The sequence below is a fragment of the Neoarius graeffei genome, chromosome 17 (genome assembly GCF_027579695.1).
Source record: "Neoarius graeffei isolate fNeoGra1 chromosome 17, fNeoGra1.pri, whole genome shotgun sequence".
Taxonomy (NCBI): Eukaryota; Metazoa; Chordata; class Actinopteri; order Siluriformes; family Ariidae; genus Neoarius; species Neoarius graeffei.
Window position 1 is genome coordinate 20,221,155 of NC_083585.1, and position 27,776 is coordinate 20,248,930.

Sequence of the window (27,776 nt, forward strand, 5' to 3'; positions counted from 1 at the left end):
CTAGTCAAGTCAAGTTTATTTGTATAGCGCTTCTAACAACAGACATTGTCTGTTGCAAAGCAGCTTTACAGAAAATTATAGACTTTAAACATGAGCTAATTTTATCCCTAATTTATCCCCAATGAGCAAGCCTGTGGCGACGGTGGGAAGGAAAAACTCCCTCAGACGACATGAGGAAGAAACCTCGAGAGGAACCGGATTCAAATGGTGTCAAAGGCTGCACAAAGGTCAAGCAATACAAGCGGCCTTGATCAGATGCCAACAGTAGGTCATTTACTACTTTAACCAGTACTGTCTCTGTGCTATGATGAGGTGTAAATCCTGACTGATACATTTCATGGATATTATTCCTACATAGATATGAACATAACTGCTGTGCCACAGCTTTTTCTAGGATCTTGGAGATAAAGGGGAGGTTTGATATTGGCCTATAAACTAGACAGCTGACAGGGGTCAAGGTCAGGGTTTTTTTTTTTTTAATCAGGAGTGGTAGGAGTGGCTAGTGTCTCCAGTCATGACTGACTAATGTTGGATCTAAAGACAGACAGACAGAACCAGTAAGAAAGCAGCTCTGCTTGAGACATGCCAATTGGGTCACATGAGGCTAGAACTCGTTTCAAGACTTGCGCAGCTTTGTCAGTGTGTTTGTCTTGAGCATGGAGACATCTCCAGCCAACCATCCTGGCAGTGTGCACTGAGCTGCTCGTGTTTGTCTAGACATTCCCGTAACTTGCCCTAGGCATCACCATATGATCTTGTTTAAATACAGATACCAAGCACATGTAATTATTGTATTGTAAATCCATCAGGTCATTTAAAACAAGGTGTTATATTTAACTTAAACAGGAGGTCATTGGTATATTTGTTGTTCTACATATTTCAGAGAAGCCTATCCGTTCCTCCTTGGTAGAAAACCTACAATCAATGGCTATGAATATAACCACAGCTTTGAACCATTGCACAACAGGCTCTAGTAGTTATGAAACCTCACATTTGTGTACGTGTGTGCCATAACTTCTGGGCATGAGCTCTATGGATCGTAGCGCTGACAACATGACCATATGGTCGCACGGGTTAGTGGAATGCGGGTAAGTGGTGCATGAGCAGTTAAAGATGCCCTGGGGAGAGCAAACCACACGTTCATTGCAAGCACACAGATCCGCTGCACTGAAGCAGCTACACCCTCCGCTCTTTTCAACGACTCTCACATAACACGCTTTTCATTAAGGTGGTTCAATTACTAGTTGTAATATCAGAGACCACAATAACTCACGCAGTCAAGAAAACATCGACCCACTGATTCTATATTGGGTTCGACAGATGAGCGTCCGAGGTTTATTTTAACAGTCCAAACATTTACTGCAGGGCATACTTGGTTAAGAGCCAGTGTACACACAGGCTTGAGTAACCACCAAAATGTGGGGATAAACAAACCCACACAGGCTGGAATCCAGTAAGGATAATAAGCCAACTCATAGTTTTAAAACTTATAACCATAACAACGTGCAATTGTTTTATTCCCAAGTGTTCTGCAGCAATTTTTGGTTCGATGTCAGTTTCATTTTTTAAGAGCTGTGATGGAAAGAGGCAGCCAAGAAAACGTTCAAAAAGCCTTCCATGGGTAAAGTGCTTTTTCACAGAATCTGGCCTTCTCATAAGGAGTCCTAAACACAAGATGGTCCATTTAGTTGCATGCAATTGCTGAATCTAACCATAGCGTCAATGCTAAAATGCAAAAGCTCAGCGACTGTTATCGCTGCTGCTGCTCCTTGTTCCAGCAGTCTATGCTTTGTCCAGCTGAATATTTCAGGTCTTTATTTATATAATGTATGACACATTAAGCCATTAACTCACTAAGCTGGAGAGCATGTTTACAGTCTAAAAGTAAAGGAACAACAAGGCCAATTCTTTCGTTTGTGCTCTACGCTGAATACATTTGGGTTTGCGATCAAAAGATGAGACAATAGATCAGAATTTCAGTTTTTCATTCCCGATATTGACCTCTAGATGCGTTCAACAACTTGGAACATAGCATCTTTGAACTGACCAGTTTTTCTTGTTGCCCGGGTGTATCCTGTTACACTGATTGTTTAAACAATTAATAGCGCTGAATGCCCACTCTTGGTTTGAGTCCTGAGTTTCACCTTTGAAGACTGCATTTGTTGTTAAAAAGGTTAAACCAACATAAAGACCAGAGAGCTGCCTATGAGAGAAAAGCAAGCCATTCTGAAGCTGAGAAATAAGGGGAAAAAAAATCAATCAGAGTCATTGCACAAGCACTGGATATAGCCAATACAACCATTTGGAATATCCTGTAATAGAAAGGAAGCACTAGTACACTAAAAACCTGAAATCAAACAGGTTGACCAAGGAAAACAGCAGTTGATAGTCACGGCCTAAAAGTTAGAGAAGCAGCTTTGGGACCATAAGGTCACTGGTTCGATTCCCTGAACCAGCAAGAATGGCAGAAGTGCCCTTGAGCAATGCACCTAACTCATAACTGCTCCCCAGACTCTATGTCGCTCTGGATAAGAGCATCTACTAAATGACTGTAATGTACTATAATGACGGCAGAAACGTGAGAGGTGTGAAGAAACACCAAAAAAACAACAGCCAGTGGCATCGTCAACAATCTCCGCAGGGCAGGGGTGAAGGTATCACAATCCACTGTTTGAAGACAACTTCTAGAGCAGAAAGAGAGAGGCCATACCACAAAACGCAAACCGTTCATAACCAGTAAGAAGCAAAGGCCAGACTGGAATTAACAAAGAAATACAGAGATGAGCCACAAAAGCTCTGGAACCAAGATTAACCCCTACCAAAGTGACGGAAAGGCCAAAGTGTACAGAAAGAAAGGATCTGCTCACGATACAAAATATACAAACTCTTCACTCAAGCATGGTGGAGGTAGTGTCATGGCTTGGGCTTGTACGGCTGCTTCTGGAATAGGCTCACTCATCTTTATTGATGTAACTCATGACGTTAGGAGCGGAATTAATTCAGAAGTCTACAGGAACATTCTGTCTGCCAATTTACAGAGAAAGTCATCCAATCTAATTGGGAAGAAGTTCATCTTGCAGCAAAACAATGACCCAAAACAAACTGCCAACAAAACAAAAGACTTCATCGGGAGGGAAAAGTGGAAGGTTTTAGACTGGCCAAGTCAATCACCAGTGCCAGCAACAGGTTTCAAAAAAGTTGGGACAGGGGAAACAAACATTGGACAATATTTTTAAAAACAAAAACAAACAAACACCCTAATTAGGTTGATTTGCAAGGGGTCAGTAACATGATTGGGTAGAAAAAAAGCATCCCAGAGAGGCGGAGTCTCTCAGAAATAAAGATGGGGAGGTGTTCACTGCTCTGTGAAAGACTGTGTGGGCAAACAGTGCAACAATTTAAGAATAACGTTACTCGACATAAAGCTTTGAAAATGTTGGTGATCATCTGTAGTACATATCGTCATTGAACGATATAGAGAATCCAGAGAAATCTCTTTTCTGGTACATAAGGGACAAGGCTGAAAACCAACACTGGATGCTCATGATCTTCAGGCTCTCAGGCGACACTGCATTAAAAACAGACATGCAGCCATCCAGACAACATATTTTTCATGGAAGACCTTTATTTCAGCAAGACCAAACTGCATGGCTCTGTAGTAAGAGAGTCTGGGTGCTAAACTGGCCTGCCTGCAGTCCAGACCTGTCTCCCACTGAAAACATTCGGGGTATAAGAAGTGCAAAATGTGACAAAAGAGACCCCAAACTTTTGAGCAACTGAAACTGTGTATCAGGCAAGAATGTGACAACAATTCACTTAAAACTACAGTAACTGGTCTCCTCCGTTCCCAAACAGGGTGGCACAGTGGTGCGGTGGTTAGCACTGTCGCCTCATCAAGAAGGTTCCAGGTGGAGTCTGCATGTTCTCCCCATGTCTGTGTGGGTTTCTTCCAGGCACCTCCAGGAGATTTCCTCCCACAGTCCAAAAATATGCAGATTAGATTAACCAGCTACTCTAAATTGCCCAGAGGTGTGAATGTGTGTGTGTGAGAATGGTTGTTTGTCTGGTGAAGTCGTGACAAGCCTAGAAAGCCGGTTTGGATGAAGCATGCTCAAGCTAGATGCAGACAGCCTCACGAGAGGCTGGCAACTGATCGGCCAATTGGCCTACAGGCGTCTGGGTAAGAGAGTGAGTTCACAAACATTTACAGAGTGTTGTTAAAAGTAGAGGTGATGCAACAGAGTAGTAAACATGTCCCTGTCCTAGCTTTTTTTGGAAATGTATTACTGGTATCAAATTCAAAATGAGCATACCTTTAAAAAAAAAAAAAAAAAAAAGCAATAAAATTTATTCGTTTCAACATTTGATATGTTGTCTTTGCACCATTTTCAATGAAATATAGTGTTTCCATGATTTGCAAATCATCAGGTTGTTTTTAATCACGTTTTAGACAGTGTCCCAACTTTTTTGGAACTGGGATTGTAATTGAGGATGCATTTCACCTCCTGAAGAGGAGACTGAAGGGACAAACCCCCCAAACAAACAAATTTCTTTATGCAAAAGTTCCTTATTCCAGTGATTTGCATCCCTTTTGTGCCTGGCTGTGGCTCCCCAAAATATTGGTAGGATTTCATAATCCCCTCTGTCCAGACTCGCCTTAAAGTGCATATCCTGGATCAATTTCATTTCTTTTTTCATATGAAAGTATCTCCCTTTACACACTCATCCAGAAGGGTAATCTTGCACAAGGCCATCTGTCTACAGCAGAAAAAATTAAAATAACAAAACTTGTCTGGAAAAATCCCAAGGGAGTCTGGAGCCAGATTCGTGACGTTACCTGCGGAAGCGCCAGCAGGCTGCGCGAGCTTTGCACGGTTTCAGTGCACAGCCTGTATAGACCAAGCGCTCCCGTTTCTCTCTCATTGTCCGGTCTTTTGGGAAACGATGAGTACTAATCCCAACAAGATTGGTGTTGCTACACCCTCCTACGATACATCTGTTAACCATTTTAATAATTACGCGATAACGTTGAAGAAATTTGCAGAAAACCACCAGCAGGCTTTCGTCTAAACGGGGGAACAGGGGCGCTGCGCCCTCTTACTCTCGGCGTGCGCCCCCTTACTGATTCCGTGAAAACATCCCAGCAACACTACGTGACAATGTGTCTGATCATCAAATACGTTTTGCTCCAAAAATATTCCAATCACAGTAGATACACCGCCAGAGGGTGCAAAAACAATCTGAATTGGCGTTTTCCCAGACTGAGGCGCCATGTTGTTTACTTGTCGCGGCTGCTCTCGCGAGATTTGACATGGGTTACATACAAGGTCAGCTGACTTGTAGCGCGAGAGTTCTCAAGACTGAATGACCTTTCACCCACCGGCGCGGGAGCTTTTGACAGAAGTAGTTCGCGAGTTGTTTTTGTTGGCACTTGGGCATTTAAAGATGTCATCCCACGGCACGAAATGGAAGAAAGCCAAAGACTGTCCGGGGCAGAAGAAGATTACTTCTTTCTTTTTCAATGTTGACAGACAATTTGTTACAATTTCCCTCTCAGATAGCCTCAGAATGTCCCATTGGAGCATTTTTCAAAGGCTTTGCACGGCGGGGGGGGACAACCGGCACCATCCCCCCCACCCCGCTTCGCTCCCTCGCCATGGTGAGCGCCCTCATACTAAATTTTTCTAGAAAAAACCCTGACCAGGTCGTTTTCTCATCAACAAACCAGTGCTGGCGTAGGATTCAGAGGAAGGCGTCCTGCACGCAACGTCACGAAAATCAACGTTTGCTGGGAAATCCAAATGCCAAGTTTTTTCAGAGGCGGACCAATTCGCCTCAAATTCAACTGAATTTTTCTGGTATTGCACACGGTAAAAAAAAATTGTACAAAATGCAAAATGTGACAGATATTTGACCAAAGTTTAATATAAAATAGGAGAACTACATTTATCTTGCTCCTGAATTTACCCGTGATATGCACTTTAAATCATACTACAGCAACCTCAGTTTCTCCACACAGGAGACACGGACCACACTGAAAACCCTTTGCTGTAAACTCTTATCCTGGTACTTTTGCTGCCACTGTTAACTTCATCACACATGACGAGAATCAGACAATTCTTTTTTTTTTCTTAATTTAGATTTATTTTGCCTTTTCCTTGCAGCCACCGTCTCTTCCAATTCCAAAAACAGCTTAGCTAATAAATATACTTTAAAGTGATGCATGAGAGAGATTTGATGAACGTTTCCCCCCCCAAGAAAACAAGACAGACAGAACTGCATGTAAACAATCTCCTCTGCCACTAATGTTTTTCTTTACTATTTTATTTGTGGGGCGGCACGGTGGTGTAGTGGTTAGCGCTGTCGCCTCACAGCAAGAAGGTCCTGGGTTCGAGCCCCGGGGCCGGCGAGGGCCTTTCTGTGTGGAGTTTGCATGTTCTCCCCGTGTCCGCATGGGTTTCCTCCGGGTGCTCCGGTTTCCCCCACAGTCCAAAGACATGCAGGTTAGGTTAACTGGTGACTCTAAATTGACCGTAGGTGTGAATGTGAGTGTGAATGGTTGTCTGTGTCTATGTGTCAGCCCTGTGATGACCTGGCGACTTGTCCAGGGTGTACCCCGCCTTTCGCCCGTAGTCAGCTGGGATAGGCTCCAGCTTGCCTGCGACCCTGTAGAACAGGATAAAGTGGCTAGAGATAATGAGATGAGATGAGATTTTATTTGTACCAGAGACTAATCACCATCCGCAAGTCCACAGCCATCTCTTTTGTACAATTTAATAAGACAAAACAGATGATTGGTGTCTTCAGAAGGACTTACTGTGATCCGTTTCTGCTGCAAACCCACAACCACAGAGACAGTCAAGAGCTCCTGGCTGCTCGGTGTGTACATCACAGAGGCTCAGATGGGGCCTTAACAGCTCTACATTCGCCTCTGAATAAATCTTTAATTCTTTCTACAGGACCATAGAGAGAACTCTGAGCAGCTGTGTGTTTTTCAGCTTTAAAAAAAAACAACAAAAAAAACCCCTTAAGTACAGCGTCTTGCAAAAGTATTCATCCCCCTTGGTGTTTGTCCTGTTTTGTCGCATTACAAGCTGGAATTAAAATGGATTTCTGGAGGGTTAGCACTGTTTGAATTACGCAACATGTCTACCGCTTTAAAGGTGCAAAATTGCTTTTTTTTTTTTATTGTGACACAAACAAAAATGAAGATGAAAAAACAGAAATCCGGAGTGTGCATAAATATTCACCCCCTTTTGTATGAAACCCCTAAATAAGAGCTGGTCCAACCAATTCACTTCATAAGTCGCATAATTAGTTGATTAAGATCCACCTGTGTGCAATCAAAGTGTCACATGATCTGTCACATGATGTCTGTATAAATCAACCTGTTCTGGAAGGACCCTGACTCTGCAACACGACTAAGCAAGCAACATGAAAACCAAGGAGCCTCCAAACAGGTCAGAGACAAAGTTGTGGAGAAGTATAGGTCAGGGTTGGGTTATAAAAAATATCCCAAACTTTGAATATCCCAGGGAGCTCCATTAAATCCATTATAGCAAAATGGAAAGAATATGGCACCACTACAAACCTGACAAGAGAAGATAACACTAAAGGAGCTGCAAAGATCCACAGCAGAAATGAGAGCATCTGCCCATAGGACCACTTTAAGCCGTACACTCCACAGAGTGGGGCTTTATGTTAGAGTGGCCAGAAAAAAAGCCATTGCTTAAAGAAACAACACATTTGGTGTTTGCCCAACAGCATGTGGCAGACTCCCCAAACACATGGAAGAAGAATCTCTGGTCAAATGAGACTAAAATTGATCTTTTTGGCCATCATGGGAAATGCCATGTGTGGCACAAACCCAACACCCTGAGAACACCATTCCGACAGTGAAGCATGGTGGCGGCAGCATCATGCTGTGGGGATATTTTTCATCTGCAGGAACAGGAAAGCTGGTCAGGACTGAAGGGAAGATGGATGGCACTAAATACAGGGCAATTCTGGAGGAAAACCGGTTTGAGTCGGCCAGAGGTTTGAGACTGGGACGAAGGTTCACGTTCCAGCAGGACAATGACCCTAAACATACTGCTAAAGCTACACTGGAGTGGTTTAAAGGGAAAACATTTAAATGTCTTGGAATGGCCTCGTCAAAGCCCAGACCTCAATCCAATTGAGAATCTGTGGCACAACTTGAAGATTGTTGTACACCAACGCAACCCATCTAACTTGAAGGAGTTGGAGCAGTTTTGCCTTGAGGAATGGGCAAAAATCCCAGTGGCTAGATGTGCTAAGCTAATAGAGACATACCCCAAGAGACTTGCAGCTGTAATTGCAGCAAAAGGTGGCTCAACAAAGTATTGACTTTGGGGGGTGTGAATACCTGTGCACACTCCAGATTTCTGCTTTTTCATCTGAATTATTGTTTGTGTCAGAGTAAAAAACAATTTTCACCTTTAAAGTAGTAGGCTAGTTGTGTCAATCAAATGGTGCTAACCCTCCAACAATCCATTTTAATTCCAGCTTGTAATACGACAAAACAGGACAAACACCAAGGGGGATGAATACTTTTGCAAGACACTGTATGAGGGTCTTCCCCAAAAAAGTTGGAAGCAGCCAATTGTAAAGAATGTCTTTGTATGCTGTAGTATTACAATTTTCCGTCACTGGAACTAAGGGCCTCAACCTTAGTTCCACGGGGGATGAATACTTTTGCAAGACGCTGTACATCACTGGGGTCTCTCTGCCTTTCACTGACCATGAACACCAGAAACAAATGTAATTTTCAGGCTATGACATTTTTAGGGCTCTTACTTCATGTTGAATTTGCAAAACAGACGTTTTGGTTGCCAGTAGTATGCATGGGTGAAAGGCAATATTTTTACAAATCAATAACATACGGCTACATGGGAACATTAACCAAAATAAAGTCAAGTGCAAACCTGCAATATAATCTTCTGTTATAAGTAAATAAAGACTCTACTGAGATTTGAATATCTCCTTGGTGGAGATAGCATCACATCTCAAATGTAAGGCAACAACTTGGTGACAGAAACAAAATGAACGGAACAGAAACTTCTTCAAGTACATAATCATCATGTGTTTGTTCAGGTACCTTACGCTGCGTTCGATTTACCTCGGCTGACGTACACTGGAGTGCTGAATAACATCGACGCACATCAACCGACATGCGTTTGAAGGACAAAGTGGGACAAGATGCCCCCATGTTCTTATTTCATTAGCAACATACTAGCCTGCTCAATGGAATGAATGATGTACAGTTTCCTCTGATTTTTTTTAAATCAGGTGAATCTGGATTCACCGGGGCGATTCTAGATTTACCGAGGTGAATTAGGATTTAGGGTTATGGTTGGGTAATCAAGTGGAATGTTTAATTTCTTTGCTGTAACTGAATCCTCTGTGGTGTAGTGGCAAAGTGGTAGACTTCAACACAGAAGGTTGCAAGCTCGAGTCCCAACAAGGACCATAAAATGTGGGGAAAAAACAATTAAATTAGAAAGGCAGGTATACAAGTGGTGTAGTGGTTAGCACTGTCACCTCACAGCAAAAAGGTTCTGGGTTTGAGCCCAGTGGCTGATGGGGGCCGTTCTGTATGGAGTTTGCATGTTCTGTCTGTGTGGGTTTCCTCCAGGTGTCCCAGTTTCCCCCAAAGACATGCAGGTTAGGCTAATCCTTGACTTGCAAGTGACGTCAAAGCAAAATAGAAACCTGGATGTCGGCCATGTTGGTGGAGATACAAACGAGGGGTCAAGCGACGTTCAATACAAAACATAGTCATATGTGCCCAACTCTCTTTGTTTTTCCACTGCTTTAAGCGTTCTTTTAGCTCTGCCATATCTTTGTGCTGTATATGGTTGTGGGCACAACAGTACTCGTGACCGGGGCACGTTCCGATTTTTTAGAATTCCGTCCGTGATTCGGAAAGAGGGCAAGGAAACGCTAAGGTTTAGTACGGAGAGGAGATGAAGGGATCAGGACACTTCGTCCAATGACCATTTTGTCCAATAGTTAAGACATTTCGTCCAAAGCCTTTTTCATACACACTATCAATTATTTTATATTTCAGGTATTCCAGTGTTTGTGAACAAAAAGCCCCACTCGGCACCTAAAGATTTAACATGATCCAACCGGCGTTAAAAATTAATAACTCGGCCAGGGAAGCTTGCAGCGAAGCCAAATTTTACAGGCACCTCCCTCTAAGGGCCTCTGCATGCTCTTGCAACATGGCTTTCGCAGATGGCTTTTCGCAGACAGTTGTAATTTATCGTTGAGCGGGGAGTAATAGGCGTGCGCGATGTTATTCACCGCCACAACGCAAGGGGGCGCGAAGTCACGAAATCGCTAGGAGTAGTTGGTGGGTGTGGTTAGTGGAGTGTTTATCCTCCGGTTACTTATAATGACTAGAACTGGAGTCGTATAGATGTACGTACTTCCTCACTTCCTCGATCAACCGCTCTTCATGCTGCTCCATCTTCGCTCGTGTTTTTAAAAATGCCGGTCGTGAAAACAAACCAAACTGGGAAAGTAGGGAAGCGGAAGTGTGTGTACAGCGGATGTAGAGTGGGCCAATCAGAGCCCTCTTGTCTGCGACGCTGTCTGCGAGGCTTCTGCGTTGGTCACAATTTTTGGGAGGTGCGCACAGAGCGTCTGCGAAGGTGGGGGGGCTACGCAGACGCCATCTGCGACGCCATCTGCGAGGACTGCTTTGTCAGCATAAATTGGCCTTAAGCCTCTCCCTTCGAAAGAGCACGGTCTCAGGTCAGTTGGACCACGCCTCGGCCCGGGATTCGCGAACGAAGCCTCCACGAGAGCACTGCTCTGTGCCTGAAGATTTAATACGATCCAGCCAGAAACAAAGACATGCAAGCGAGCAGCCTGCAATGACGAGGGAGTTAACTCATCCCAGGGTCAGCAAGTGGCACGGGCCTACATGGTTACCCCACTTAGTACACTCTTTAGTGTCGAAGTGCATGTACTATGGCACTCTTTTGCTTTACAAAAAAGTTTTGCTTCGGTCAAATTCCATTGAGAATTCCTCCTTTTTTTGAACAAACAAATACCTGAAATATAAAATAATTGATAGTGCGTATGGAAAAGGCTTTGGATGAAATGGTCATTGGACCAAATGACCTGTATTCGTACTCGATGGTCGGTAGAAGCGTCTTATCTTCAGAAAAGTCAGACTTTTTTAAATAATATGGGTCAAAACCACACACATCTATCTTCTCTTTGTATCGAATCTTCGCTCGAGCATTCAAATCATGGTAATACTGAGAAAATTCAGCACTGTTTACAGACACGCTTTCAACAGCTGCCATCCTAGTTGCTTTGTATATCCACCATCATGGCGGATGCTCATGACGTAGCACATTTTGATCACATGCTTGCAAGTCATCTATTGGTGGCTCTAACTTGACCGTAGGTGTGAATGTAAGTGTGAATGGTTGTTTGTCTCTATGTGTCAGCCCTGCAATGACCTGGCGACTTGTCTAGTGTGTACCCCGCCTCTCGCCCATAGTCAGCTGGGATAGGCTCCGGCTTGCCTATGAGCCTGCACAGGATAAGCGGTTATGGATAATGGATGGATGGTATATAAGTGTAAGTCTGGGTAGAGAGGCAGAAGATATAAGTGAGGTGGGGAAAAGAGAGTGGTTTTCAAAGTGTTCTCATTCTTTCATTGACTATTTTCACATTACCCATCATACTTTGCACCTTGGGGGGGGTAACCAAAATATAAACAAATTAAAACAAGCATGGCGTCGCACACTGACCGTAATCTTTTGAATTTAAATCTCCCTAAAACCTTCAAAGAAGTGTCAAAACTAACTAAACCAAAACTTAAAGAAATCTGCAAAGCCTTTTCTGTGGACAGCGAGAAATCAAATCAATCGGTAAAAAAAGCGCTTGTAAATATCGCATCGAACGCTTTGTCACACTCTACTTCAGGTGACAGTGAGTCAGCAGCCTTCTCCGTCTGTCAACACGGGGGTTCCAACAATTACTGACTTGCAGAAGTTAAAAGATCGGCAGAAGACCTGAGAAAGATCGACACTGATCATAGAAGAATCCACAGTGAAATGGTTTTTGCTGGGTGCTGGTTATGACGAGAAAACCGTAAGAAAATACAAAACGCTTCGTGCACGGGAACACAAGCAAGGAATTCACTCAGTCAAGTAAGTCATGTAAACACAGCAGGACTGTCAGATTTATTTTTGAAGTTGATTTCGATTTCCTTTAGTCTGATTTTCCTCGAGCTCATACGCTACCAGATTATGACAATCTTTGGGCTGTTAGAGGAAGCTGTAAGGACTTCAGGGTCAAATACTCTTCGATCTCCCCACGTAAACACTACAAGGGGAAGGACATGTAAGCTTACTTACACTTCATCATTTGTGCTTTGTTTTGGGATCTGATCCTTCAATAAAGTCGTCCTTTTCAGTTATTTGACTTGTCCTTGTTTTTCAGTTTTCGCACTTTTTATGACTAAACAAAAAGACAGAGGGGATGTAGGCTTCATGGCGGGGAATAAGGACGGACTCCCTGTGCGCACTTCGTGATGGGGAATAAGGACGGTCTCCATTCCTGTATCCCCGTGCGCACTTCGTGACAGGGAATAAGGACGGTCTCCGTTCCTATATCCCCGTGTGCACTTCGTGGCGGGGAATGAGGACGGTCTCCATTCTTATATCCCCCCCATGCATTTTGTGGCGGGGGATAAGGACAGACTCCATTCCTATATCCCCCTGCACACTTCATGGTGGGAGATAAGGATGGACTCCATTCCTATATCCCCCTGCACACTTCGTGGTGGGAGATAAGGATGGACTCCATTCCTATATCCCCCTGCGCACTTCGTGGTGGGGGGTAAGGACGGACTCCATTCCTATATCCCCCTGCGCACTTCGTGGTGGGAGATAAGGACGGACTCCATTCCTATATCCCCCTGCGCACTTCGTGGTGGGAGATGAGGATGGACTCCATTCCTATATCCCCCTGCGCACTTCGTGGTGGGAGATAAGGACAGACTCCATTCCTATATCCCCCTGCACACTTCGTGGCGGGAGATATGGACGGACTCCATTCCTATATCCCCCTGCACACTTCGTGGTGGGGGGTAAGGACGGACTCCATTCCTATATCCCCCTACACACTTCGTGGTGGGGGGTAAGGACGAACTCCATTCCTATATCCCCCTGCACACTTCGTGGTGGGAGATAAGGATGGACTCCATTCCTATATCCCCCTGCGCACTTCGTGGTGGGTGGTAAGGACAGACTCCATTCCTATATCCCCCTGCGCACTTCGTGGTGGGAGATGAGGATGGACTCCATTCCTATATCCCCCTGCACACTTCGTGGTGGGAGATAAGGATGGACTCCATTCCTATATCCCCCTGCACACTTCGTGGCGGGAGATATGGACGGACTCCATTCCTATATCCCCCTGCACACTTCGTGGTGGGGGGTAAGGATGGACTCCATTCCTATATCCCCCTACACACTTCGTGGTGGAGGGTAAGGACGAACTCCATTCCTATATCCCCCTGCACACTTCGTGGTGGGAGATAAGGATGGACTCCATTCCTATATCCCCCTGCGCACTTCGTGGTGGGTGGTAAGGACGGACTCCATTCCTATATCCCCCTGCACACTCTGTGGTGGGGAATAAGGACGGACTCTATTCCTATATCCCCCTGCAAACTTCATCGTGGGGGGTAAGGACGGACTCCATTCCTATATCCCCCTGCGCACTTCATGGTGGTCTAACCCATAACAGTTTCTTCCCCAAGACAGTCCTAACTTCAATATATAACCACACTTATCTGATCTGAGTATTACATATGAAACAGACTCCTCAGGTGCACTACTGTGTGCACCTGCACTTTAACACACAGTCATCTCCCAGAGTGTACTTGTGCAGCTACTATGACTGGTTTCAGTGATATCAGCAAGCTGATGTGCAGAACCTGATCTCGGCAAATTATTTAATGTTGAGCTCATCTCATGCACAGAATGCCACCCATGCAATCCTACTTAAGCTCCTGTATAGTTACTGTAGTGCTCAGTCCAGTGCTTTTACTTTATTGTACATTCCTTCCATCACAACAGCATGAGCTGCCACGCTTCACCATGCAGATCTTACCCTGGTTGTCGTAGCAAACATGTACTTGTCTCGGAGCTGAAAGCTGTCCACCCTTTCCAGAATGATGTGTCGGTTTTCCTCACTCTGGAAGAAGTCGGTGCTGCTGAGAATCCTGGAAACACCCTGGGGTTCGTGCCTCTGGACCAGCACTGTGGTTGAGCTGTCATATGGCTCGACTCCCCTAAAAGAACATACACAGTGTTGTCAATCTACAGCAATTGTATGATCAAAAAAAAAAAAAAACATGAAAGATGGAAATGTGCAGATTCTTCCAGCATCTCATCTCAAGGCTCTAGCTGTGAGAAATGTTTATGAGCCCTGCGCACTTATCTTGATTTCTGCATAGATGGCTCCTAAAAGGCACTTTATTTAACAAACACAACATGCATCGCTTAACACCGTCTTATCTTTATTCAACAAATGGAAATAACAATAAATGTCACTGATGGAAGAAGTACATTGAAACCTGTAGGACAATCACTGCAAAATTTGGAGTCAAGTGCTGCAATCAGTTCAGCTGTACTTTCACCAATGGGCACTCAAAGAAAAGTGGAGGGGGGAGGTGGAGAGAGAGATCATATTTCTCCCATCACAGTTTTTCCAGAGCAATAATGGAACATGCTTGCTGCACAAATAATCATAAGTAAAGAATAATTTGTTGATAATCATGATTACAATTTCTGGCCTCTGAAATGAATACATTAATGAAAAACAAAATCAACAGGAATTTTATTTTCAGCTTTAATTCGGGGTTGATATTCAGTAAAAGCTGGTATATAACGAGTCACCCAATTCATAATTCAATTTTCTCATGATATTTTTGAAAAGAAAATTTTATTATCAAAAAAAAATAAAAAAGATAGACTGCCTTTCAGATTTTTCAAGTGTAGGTCATAAAAAGAATTTTCCCCGACACACAATTATTTTTGTTTAATGGACTGAAAGCGACTGAATTCGAATCACAGACTTCCAATTTTATTAGTTTTTTTAAATAGAACAATTAATGAATTTAAGGCCACATGGCCCTAAATTCTCCGCTATTTTTTCCTGCTTTGCCAGGACCCAATTCAAGATACTACATCATGCATCACGTAGTGGGCTTTCCCCGTTCACGCAAGGCATTGTGGGATACAAATTTGAAACAGGAAAGAAAAATGGAGGACGCGAGTGTACGAATGAAACGTGAAAGAGCGACTACAGTAACGGAAAGAAAGCGAGAAGAAAAGACGTTATGTTCTATACGAAGGAAAGGAAACGCAGGACCAAACTAATAAATATCGGCGCTCAGCAAGCACCTCGGTGTGATCAGCTGTTCGTTTAGCGACAGAATGATGGAACTGTCAGTGCACGCTCAAAGGGAAACCTGCGCATGCACACACGGACTTCCTCTGTCTGCTTGACTGCGCAAAGCGAGCGATTTCATGCACATTACTTGCTTTAATCCCCTCAAATTAAATAACTTCCCAGCCACAGAATGGCCTGATATTTTGTGAGATATTACAGAAATAAACATATATCACCATGACCACATTTCAGAGGGAACTAAATTTCACCGATTTTATGAAATCGAAAGGCCGTCTAGCTTTAAAATATTCTTTTTATTAAAAATTTAAAAAGTTACTAACAAAGAGGGGGGAAAAATCACATCTTTCCCATCTCACTTTTTCCAGAGCAATAATGGAAAATGTTTGCTGGACAAATAATCAAAAGTATAGAATAATTTGTTGATAATTATCACAATTTTTGGTCTATTAAATGAATAAATAATAAACGTTTTATTAATAAACTTTGATGAACGTTTGTACCTGCATTTGTTTTGTTTTCCCTTTAGATTTCAGCAGTCAGTCAAAAGAGAGCGCTGATTTCTTATTAAATCTAGCTGTACAGTCAGTTGCACAACAGCTCTTTCCCATTTTCGATCTGTTTTTTGTGTATTTTCATGGCATTAGAGCTGCGTTACGGCCACCTAGGGTGAAGTCACGTGTATTCCCTCTATTGTACGTAACTGCACCCTCTGCTGCCTGAACACCACAATTACAGTTCGAAAAAAACAAAGATTATGAAGCCTGATAATGATCTGGATTCTTTTTTTATTTATTTAAATGATTCAAATCATCATAAATTTGTATCGCAGTTTATTGTCACACAATATATTGTTACAGACCGTACCACAAGTCTTAACTTCATGTTTAAGAAAAGGTCATCTGTTGATTAAAAATTAGTTTGCTTCTAGATCTGACTCGAAATCATTTTAAAAAAATATTCTTATTGATCAAAACGAGTGGGATGACAATATTAAGAGAGCAGTTATCATGCAGCCTGGCCAAGATGAATCAAATTTTACAACATCAGTAGTATCAGAGGGTTTGATCAAGATTCAGAACAGATTAATTTGAATGATTTGGTGAAACTCTGGAGCTCGAGCAGGGTGTGTTAAACACCGTATCTCCGAACCTCTCTTTAATGGATCAGCAATTACTGAAACAGGTACTACTTATTAACCTCACTTACTTGGTCTTTATGGGAAAATATCAGACCGTAGGCTCGGTCTGTACTGTCTAGGGTTGCAAAATTCCCAGGAATTTTCAGAGTGGAAAATTTCCATGGAAATTTTGGGAATTAACGGGAATTTAGGGGAACTTTCGGGAATTTTCAAAACCAACTTTACTTAAAAATTGATACAAAAAAATAAGGTCCTTTTATTCAGATTAGGATATTTCTCTGGGTCTCTGTTCTGTTCAGAAGAACACAGAAGCAAAAACAAGCATGTAACTAATTAAACAACAGAAAATTAATAACCACCAAATGTTTTACAAAAGCAATATGGGTTTTCAATGTGAGCGTGAATGGTTGTCTATGTGTCAGCCCTGTGATGACCTGGCGACTTGTCCAGGGTGTACCCCAGCCAGGGGCGTTGCACCAAATTCTGGGCCCTATGCACAAGCAGTGGCCATGGGCCCCCCCAAAAAAGCTCACCAGCTAACAATGCTGAAAGTCTCTAACAACAAGGTCATACTACCAGTCCAGTCAGTTATCACACATTAACCTAACAACTCTTAAATGAATAAAAAACCCGAATCACACAATACGTCACTGAATCTTTGTTTTATTTGCAGAATGATTAAAAGTTGCAACAGTAAATGCCACCAAAAGTCACCAAACATAATAGGCCTGCATGAAAATTGAGCACCTTTGCATTGGGCTGAAAAGAACAGATTTTTATCAAGTAGCTTATTTATTACATAAAAGAAATGCCATTTCCAGATTTCTACATTGACAAAATACTTCCTTTAGAATGAAAGGTAAACAAAACTTGACTCTCTTGTCATTTTTCATTTTAAAAAGGGCAAAAAGAAAACAGGCTTCCACAAAGTGCTAAACACTGGAATTTATACCCCAGCTATTAGCCTAATTATGTTATGGCCCAATATAATTTAATTTTGGATTAGTATACTATTGCAATGCAGACAAAAAAGGCATCATGTTATTTCTAATTTTGTGTTGTGCAGTTTTTAGCACTGACAATCGCGGTGGTATTGAAGCATTTATAACCGCGGGTGTTCATTTAATGTAGGCTATTTGCTTTCACACTTGGGCTCACCTTTCTTGGGAAAGAAGTTTGTGAGCAGTTGCTTTCCCTCATTTCTTTTCTTGCCTCTTTCCTGCCTCTCTTTTTGTTTCTAAAAACCGGATTTTGTTTTCTTGTGCATCATCTTCCATAGCACAGATAGCCTACCATGTGCGGGTGCTGCTTCAGCAGAATGAACGCTACGTTAAATGCGCTTAGTTAAAAAGCCTGGTGAAAGCGGACTAAACCATTTCGTGCAACGGGTGGGGGGGGCCCCTGTCCCCAGACACTATATGTAGGCTTGGACAAACAATTCAATCCATTAATCAAACGATTTATTTACCCAAAACATTACATTTACATTAGTTAGCAACATATATTGTGATCTTTAAATGGTATTGATATTTAAAGGAAAATAAAATTACAGACTCCTCAAGGGCCCTCCCCCCACTTGGGGCCCTGGTAACTCAGTCCCCCTTTTGCCCCCACTACGACGCCCCTGACCCCAGCTCTCGCCCATAGTCAGCTGGGATACACTCCGGCTTGTCCGCGACCCTGTAGAACAGGATAAGCAGCTACAGATAATGGATGGATGGATGGATGGAATACGGGTTTTCCCTGGTACACGTATAATGAATTAAACAATAACCTTAGACTTTATGAGAACTTGTCTTCAAAAGCAACTTTAACTCTACTTGTGATTTTCAAGACCGCTTCCTGTAACGTTTTTGTTTACTAATTATACTTCAACAACTTGAATTCCTTTTTCATTTTGCAACTGGTTTGTAAATTGTATCCTGTCAAGTAATTTGCTTGCAAATTATCAGATTAGAAGGAATAATTAGGGTATACAACGCTATTAAAACTGACACTAAGCAGCCTTGCTCCAGATTCAAAGAAAAAAGTGGCACGAATATATTTTACAAGCAGCAAAACTTATTTCAAGACTACTAGTAATTAGAAATTTTAAATTTTTTTAATATTCCTTGTTATTTTATGATGTGATACCTTTGTGATTAAATCTGTAGACAAGTCTTCAAGTTTTGTAAAATTTCGTAATAAAAATGGTCAAAATTGAGTTTTTGCAAGATTTTTAGAAATCACTACTTGTTATACAATGAGTTAGATTTCCAGTTCATTCTTACCAAAGGGTACACTCTAGAAAAATAATCAATTCGATTCAAAATTACTAGATAGCTTGTCCGAGGGATACTTAATAGAAACCTATTCAAATGCAGATTCGAGAGGTCCCCAATAGAGGTCTGCGCGGGTCGGATTTTTCAGTCCCGCTCCCGCCCGCGCCCGCATTGTGCAGTCCCACTCCCGTCCGCGCCCGCAAAGAATTATGATTTTCAGTCCCGCTCCCGCCCACAAAGAATTATGATTTTCAGTCCCGCTCCCGCCCGCGCCTGCCATATTTTGTCCCGCTCCCGCCCGCAAATCCCGCATGATGCAGACGTTCGCGTTATTTCTCACGAAAGTTCTTGTCTTGACACAGCGTGATGGTGCCCCGCCCCCTACTTTGAGTGGATTTGAGCATAAATATCTACAGCTCACGTTCACGTTTGTTATTATTTACCTTGTTTCTGAATTCAGCATGTAGTGTCTCTAATAATAATTAGTGCTATCAAGCAATTAAAATATTTAATCGCAAATCGCACATTTTTGTCATATGAGAAGCCATCGTAATTCTCTGATCAGCATAAAAAAGTGAATAGGCTTGCTTTGTACCAATTTTTTTTTTTTTTATTGTAAAGCAGAGCTAGCAAGAGAACCATGAGTGAAGTGATTTACTGCTTGCGTTAGTCTACAACTCTAATCAGAGAGACAGGTTACACAGTGACGGTAGGCTTGACTCAATGCTATCCCAGAAATCCTTCCTGTAATATGCAAATTTGGCCGCCTCTGATTGGACAGCCAAATTTGCATATTACAGGAAGGATTTCTGGGATAGCATTGAGTCAAGCCTACCGTCAATGTGTAACCTGTCTCTCTGATTAGAGTTGTAGACTAACGCAAGCAGTAAATCACTTCACTCATGGTTCTCTTGCTAGCTGGGTGTGAACGGCGAGTCATTAGAGTGATCAAAGGATTTCCCGATTTAAGATGCCATTCCTCACTCAATCTGGCAATCTGACTTTCTCTGCAAATTTAGGCATCTTATTTGACATTAATAAAAACATTTTAAGATGCCTAAATTTGCAGAGAAAGTCAGATTGCCAGATTGAGTGAGGAATGGCATCTTAAATCGGGAAATCCTTTGATCACTCTAATGACTCGCCGTTCACACCCAGCTAGCAAGAGAACCATGAGTGAAGTGATTTACTGCTTGCGTTAGTCTACAACTCTAATCAGAGAGACAGGTTACACAGTGACGGTAGGCTTGACTCAATGCTATCCCAGAAATCCTTCCTGTAATATGCAAATTTGGCTGTCCAATCAGAGGCAGCCAAATTTGCATATTACAGGAAGGATTTCTGGGATAGCATTGAGTCAAGCCTACCATCACTGTGTAACCCTGGGGTGCCATGGTAACGGCCCACGGGCCGGATACGGCCCGATTGGTCATCACATCCGGCCCGGTGGTTCATGAGACTTTTTTTTTAAATAATAAATTAATAAAAATCGAATGTTGTGGGGGTTTTTTCGTAATGATTTTAAATCTAATGCTTCAATTTGATTCCATTTTCATGTAATCCATCGGTTCGTTTTTAGCTGCTCTCTGCTTGCTGCAGCACGCGCAGGTGCAATGACCCGGATTTAATGTAGAGTAGGCTAGTTGTTGCTCGTTCACAAGCAGCAACAGTCTAAAAAGAGAAAAGTTGATTCTGAGGGTCGCATCTTTCAGGAAAAATGGAGAGAGAAATACTTTTTCTGGGAAGTAGGGGGAAAACCTGTTTGTCTGATTTGTTCGCAACAAGTGGCTGTACCGAAGGAATACAATGTCAAAAGACATTACGAGACCCACGCCGACAAATACAGCCAATTCACCGGGCAACGCAGGACTGAAAAGCTAAATGAGCTTGCCTCAAACCTTCAAAAACAGCAAGCAGCTTTCTCAAAGTCTCGAGAGACACATGAAGGTTCGTTTTAATATCATACATCATCTTCAGTTCTCCTTTAATGTTAAATGTGGCTGTTTTCAAAGAGGGGTGTCTCAATATCTTTGTTGTACATTTTATTTCATGTTAGGGGCAGTGAAGGCGAGCTACATCATCGCGTGGGAGATCGCAAAAAAGTGTCCAAGCCATTTTCGGAGGGTGCATTCGTCAAGGATAAATACGCATCTGTTGGAATCCAATCTTTCTATCAGTCATTGCCACCAGAGTACCCAATTATCACGGCCTTTGCCGGTAAAATACTCTGTATGTTCGGGACAACATATTTATGTGAACAGGCATTTTCAGTAATGAATATTAATAAATCGAAACTGCGTAGTCGTCTGACCCATGGACATCTCAACGATGTCATGAAAATAGCAATTCCCAGAGTCTGTCCCCCAATGTCGACAAGCTGGTAAAAAGTAAAAGACTTCCGGCTTCCACATGTAAAATGTAGCTGGTATTTCTCCCCCATGTTGCTGTGTGCTTGAGGGGGAATAAACAGGATGGGTGTGTGGAAATATATGTGGGACTTGACCAGCAAAGTTAATGTGCCATCTGTAGTTTGTTTTTATTGGTATGTTCAGTCATATTTGGCTCTTTTAAACTAATGCTACTGGATATTTAGTTACTTGACCTATTGATGGAATTATTTACCCTGGCACTTCTTTCTTTTGACTCGTTTAGGCCTACTTGCCAATCGTTTTAATTGGCCTAATTAGGCCTATGCATTGACATGTTTTTGATGTGCAAGATCAATAAATCTGATCTAAGTCATTTACAGTTTACACTTGTGTTATTTGTGTCTTAGTCCATTTCTGTAGCATTTTTTTTTTATACATGTAGGCTACTTGCATGCTTAGACTGTTACATTTTCAGAGGGTAAATTGCTTTTGTCTGCCATGTTATTGTGCGCCTCATTTTGAGGCTATAGCTTTACAATTCCTTTTGGGCATATAGGCCTTCAAAAATCATATAAAATAATGTCCTTTTGTTGAGTTAGTGTCTGGTCTTTTCAGGCCAAAAGTGTAATTCGGCCCCCAAGGTCCCACTTGAAAAAAATCTGGCCCCCTTACCAATTTCACCCTGGCACCCCTGGGTAACCTGTCTCTCTGATTAGAGTTGTAGACTAACGCAAGCAGTAAATCACTTCACTCATGGTTCTCTTGCTAGCTGGGTGCGAACGGCGAGTCATTAGAGTGATCAAAGGATTTCCCGATTTAAGATGCCATTCCTCACTCAATCTGGCAATCTGACTTTCTCTGCAAATTTAGGCATCTTAAAATGTTTTTATTAATGTCAAATAAAATATCCAGCACAAATTATATATGATAGACATAAATTACTAATTTATAAATTTTATTTCAAACACGTTTTTAGTTAGCGGGACTGCAGCTTATCATCGCTCCCGCCCGCGCCCGCATATGTGCACTTCCGATCCCGCCCGCAATGAGCTTTCAAAATTTGTCCCGCGCCGCACTGCTTTGCGGCGGGTCCCGCGAGACTCCCATGGGAGTGCAGGGCTCTAGTCCCCAACACAAAAAAAAAGTCTTCAAAATATGTGTAGTAGACCAAGGGATACAAGACCTTCTACACTTTTGTGGTCGGGAACTTGGGAATGCGCATTTGACCCTTGACAATTTTGACTGGATTTCTATTAAGTGTCCCTCGGACTAGATAATTGAGATTGAGAATAATAATTTTTCACTGAAAAATCTGAATACTAATATTGAAAAACTAAAAGCCTTTTATTAATCGGCCTTTAGCAATATGTCCTATTCTTAATTAGCACAAAACAGCACATAATTGAAAGAAAGGCTTAACATGGGTTTTAATTTCTTTTTCTGGGTGATGAAAAGTTTTAATATGTTTAAAACTTAATAAATGCCAAAATTGAAAATTCCCAATATTCCCGGGCCCTTCAAAATTCCTGGAAACTTTCCACCCCTTTGCAACCCTAGTACTGTCAAGGCCTCGGTCTGATATTTTCCCGTAAAGACCGAGCAAGCGAGGCTAATAAGGAGTTTGTTATATGGCTTCTTTTTTTTTATTTCTAAGCTTAAAATAGATGATCATTATAATGATGAGTGATGCTGCTTTCAGTTACGTCATATTTCTAACATAGTTGAGTCACGCATGCAGAATAAACAGCTAGCGGTTTCAAAACTGAACTTGTTAGCGGTTTCTGAATGCTCTTTGTTGCTCATTTCTTGAATAACTCCGTGACTCTTGTTTGTCTTTTGGTCGTTTCTGATTCCGTTTTGATTTCAAATTCATCTTTTTTTGTCGTTTTGCTTGTTTTTTGAAACATCGAAAGCCGGCGCCTTGGAAAGAAAGTCCATAATTGCCCACGGGCGTTACAGGAAAACCCTGCCCGCCAAGGAACCAATCAGAGCGCACAATTTTACCAGAACTAGCTTGTGCTGTATAATAATACTAGTTTTACATATAAGGCTTCACATACTGTTTTAAACAATTTGTTCTTTAAAAGATAGTGACTTGTAACATTTGCATGCTTAGGATCTTAAAATTGGATCCAGTTCTAAAATGATCCCCTTTTTTAGTCCACATTTCTGTCCACACAGAGGTACGCTAAGGGCCATGAAGCTCGCTGTGTATAAATGATTCAACACAGTCAGCTAAGGATTTCTGTCATGGCTTCAGAGACCCTGGAGCCCTGAGATTTACTCTCCTGCTCCCTGGCACAAAGGCCTGCCTCCCTTCTTTTGTCAACACACCGGCTTGTTTGTTGAGACTGATTCTTGAAGCTACTAACAAATGGATAAAAGGATTAGGCTGAAGGGAAAAGTATACAGACGACTGTTTTATCTGTACCCCACCCATTTCATGGCCAAGATTCAAAACACATACAAAGCTGGGTGTGTGGCACGGACATGAAACGGCACTTTTTAGCACTTCTAATCAGCGTGCAGTTGAGCTGTGGGCTAAAGCAAACCTTCTCATGGGATCAGGATTACACTGGGAGGTTTCACAGTGCAATAGTATAGTTAAGGATTAAAACCTGATCAGGCAGGGGTGGTGTGGTGTGACTCGGTTACCACCCTGTAGATGATTATTTTCTATTATGATGCACCCTGAAATGCTTTATTCCTCTTATATCACAGTAATTTGCCAACAATTACATTTTTCATTTCTTAAAGAATAACACATCATACTTCTTTTTGGGGCGGCCATGGCCTGAAGTAAGCGTATCAGATGCTCGCCGGCCGTGCTGTGAAAATTGTGCATGCAGACGCTCATCTAAGTTTCCAAATCTGTCATTGCTTAACTCTTGAATATTTTCTATCATGAATACTATCATTAAAAAGCTTATAATTTCTGCTTTCCAAAGAAATGTATCTGGTTAAGATCTGTTCAGTACTTTGGGAGTAACGACAGGTTGAAGTCGGTACAACAGAGTTCACTCTCGTCGGGAAACTGCCGGTGCTTTTTGAGTCACGGGAAAGCGCTCAGGCTCTCTCTCTATCTCTCTCTCTCTCCTGATCAGTTTCCGACTGGATTACTCGTCAATATCAATCAGATAACTTTTATAGGGACGTTTTCTCGCTCTCACTGTTTCTGATGAAGGATTCAGCAAAATTTTCCATCTGCTAGTTTTGATGTTCTGATTCACGGGAGACTTTGAAGGGAGTTTTCATAGCTTTACCTACTTATTTTTTCAAATCAAACTGATTCATGTAAATAAATAACCATTTTAGAATATTACTGGAGTTGTTTGGATGAAAAATATTGAGATCTTAGTGGTCGGAATGAGATTTTAAAAATACCAGAAGTCAGAAACGCGAGTGTCAATTTCAGTTCAGTTAATGCGAATTGTTTATTGGATGTGGATCACACAGTTTTTTCGAGGTTCGCCTTGAAATCTGTGAATATTATCATTTATATTCTTTCATATAAACACTAGTACGCCCTACTTTTGAGAAATACAAAGGCCTACAGAGCACAAAGAGGGGATTAGAAATAATCTTTTATTACTTTTTTATTGAGTGTACCGATTTAACGTTTTAATCTAATTAAAATAATTAACACCAATTAAATACTAATTTGTTTTTACTAATTTTCAAACTTTGTATTCAGTATACAACCATCTATGTGCCGCCAATTTCCATGTAAATATCTTGAAAAATAGAAAAGTTATTAAGAAGAAACATTTGATCTCACTGGTTAATGAGGCCCATTTTGGACCATGTGATCCTCAGACGGAATATTACGGCCGTTTTCTAAAAATTCAGCCGTTTTTTTCAATCTTTGATTTGTAATATCTCAAGAACGGATACACATATTTTAATTCTGTAAAAAAGTATGTTGTTCAGCATTTAATTCTGAGTTCACTGAGAGCAGTTTCAAGCAATTTGGATTGACTTTCCACCTGATATGCCGACCTGAAGGTTAGAGAAGCAGCCTTGGGCCCAAAAGGTTGCCGGGTTGATTCCCAGGTTCAGGAGGAAAAACGTGAGGGAAGTTGAGTGAATGAACAGCACTTTCCCATCCCTCTGTATCAAGGCTGCAGAGCCCTTGAGCAAGGTACCTAACCCCAACTGCTCCCCAGGTGCTGTAGCATAGCTGCCCACTGCTCTGGGAATGTGCGCGCGCTCATTGCTCATTTGTGTGCGTGCTCACTGCTTCAGGCTGGTTAAATGCAGCGAAATTCTTCTTCTGCGCTTGTGTGTACATGTGTCCAAATAAAGGCGGCTTCTTCTTTTTGTAAATTTTCCCCCAGATTTTCTCCTTAATTTAGTCGTAGCCTATTCCCACTCTCCAGCCATCCTTCCCTGATCATACGACAACTACCACCCTGCGAGGGTGAAGGCTATCACGTGCTTCCTCTGAGATATATGAAGTTAGCAAGATGAAGTGCTGCGTCACGGGGTGGAGTAACACACTCGAAGGAAAGTGCCGTCTACCGTCTTTCACATACATGACCTCACAGATGCCCATGATTGGCTAGTGTCGCTGTGATTGACAGGGGAGAGAGAGTATCCCCACCTCCACCCAGACAGCACGGCCAATTTTCTCTCTTGGACTCCCGGTCATGGATGGTTGTGGGATCATCGGGATTGAAATTCAAACTGTGGCAAAAAGAAGGCAAATGCTTTTCTGCTTATGTTGAAGAACTGCTGCGAAACAAGTTAGCTCCTGTTATCATTTATGTTATCATAACTGTAATCGTTAACTCCCTGACCAACCTCTCTGCTTCAAAAAAAAAAAAAAAAGCTGTGTGTCATTTCACCAAGAATTTGGAAAAGGACAAACTCCTTCCCTAAATGTTAAGCAAACAAAGAGCTTCACCATTTCAATGATTAACAAAAAAAAGAAAACTGTTGAATCAGTTTATTATTAAGCTTAGATTATGGTGAGCATCTGCCATCCAAGTAAGTCCCTGTGAATGAGTTATTCAACGACCGAGTCAAATATATATATATACCGTAAAATACCAAATAATAGCCGAGTTCCAATTAACCGCCGAGTTCCCTTTAACGGCCGGGTGTACGCGTGTGTTGTGACAAATAAAGGCCGGTTCCGAATACTCGCCGGGGTCTAAAAAAAAAAAAAAGCGTCCGAACGTTCTATCTAGAATCTTGAGGCCCAGCACTTTTCTGGTTTTCTGGTGTTTAAACGATTTTGCATTGCATAGTTTTCTACTGAAACAATATGAATGAATGAAATTATTTCTATAATACTGTTTACAACATTTTGTTACGTGATAATAAACATGCCATTTCAATGTTATAATCTTGGTCTACCGTAATATTTCTTGAGGAATGCAACTCCGTAACTTTTGACAGATGTCTTAGCCACCCCTTTGGGTATACCCAACGAAAGCCAGCGTGTGTGGTGACATTGAGGACTGCGGGTTTCCAAGGTTGGACTGCTGCTTCTGTTAAACGACCTAAATTGCCGAATGCATGCGTCAAAGCACACACTGAGTTTTATTAAAGACCTTATACCATTTCACTTGCCCTTACCCATTCGGATCTGGAAGACGCTTTACAAAAAAGGTGAGCGCGTTCTAACATGCATTTCAGTCTGCTCGCGGCCAATCTAATCCAAGGAGCCTTTTCAACAAGTAATCTGTCGTGCAAGTTGGGCAGAAGCACGCGTCAGGCAGGCAACATGTAGGCCTACAAGTCAGTAACCTATTCAACTAACTTTCATCCGAACTTTAAGTTTTCTACGGGGTCGAGCCACCGTACCAACTCACTCGGGGAATAGGCTCATATCGGCCAAACAGGGAGACGTCTTGGAGAGAAACGTGATGCAAGATGACAGTATGTAGCCACTGCAGGTCACTTATTTTTCAGCATAAGAAAAAACCCTTTGGTTTGACACTTCGCACCCTAATTATGTTGCTTCAACGTCGCGCCCTCCATGCAATTTCAGATTGACAGACATCGCGAAGCGCAAAGGGTGGAGGCTGCATGGGTGAGGGTGATAGCAAGTGACCATAACTTTGCAGAGTAATTAAATCACAGTGCTGCGCACAGACAATGGTGTGGTTTCTTGATTATTTTGTAAAGCATGCGCTTAACTAGTCATTAACAGGAAAAGGTGTGTGATTTATCCTTTATCCACCCCGACTGTGCCATGCGAAGATGCATTCTGCGTCTTCAAAATTCCCCGAAGTCGGCACCGTGCTATCTGTAATCTAACTCTAAACAAACTGTAAGTTATACTGGTTAAAAGTAGGCCTATCTGAGAATGATTTTTTTCCCCGTTTTGAGGTAGATTTTGGGGAAGGTGTTTGTGAAGAAGGAATTAATCGCCTGTTCCAAATAGCCGCCTAGTCTCTAATACGCGCCGGGTCTCTTACGTGATTGAGACAAATAATCGCCCGGGCTATTATTTGGTATTTTACGGTATGTTATTTACCAGCTGGGAGGTCCGTATCGTGAAATACCGTGACCGAGGTCTTGAAAGTA

General features: G+C 42.1%; 1 protein-coding gene across 2 annotated transcripts in view; it reads right to left on the reverse strand.

The window, feature by feature from the left end:
• The window catches only part of sorl1 (sortilin-related receptor, L(DLR class) A repeats containing), a 219,033-nt gene that overhangs the window by 116,288 nt on the left and 74,969 nt on the right, over positions 1-27,776 (reverse strand). For both annotated transcript variants that reach the window (XM_060943822.1, XM_060943821.1), the window contains exon 6: positions 14,167-14,347. In XM_060943822.1, coding sequence (XP_060799805.1) covers positions 14,167-14,347 — 181 coding nt within the window. The remainder of the gene's footprint in view (positions 1-14,166; positions 14,348-27,776) is intronic.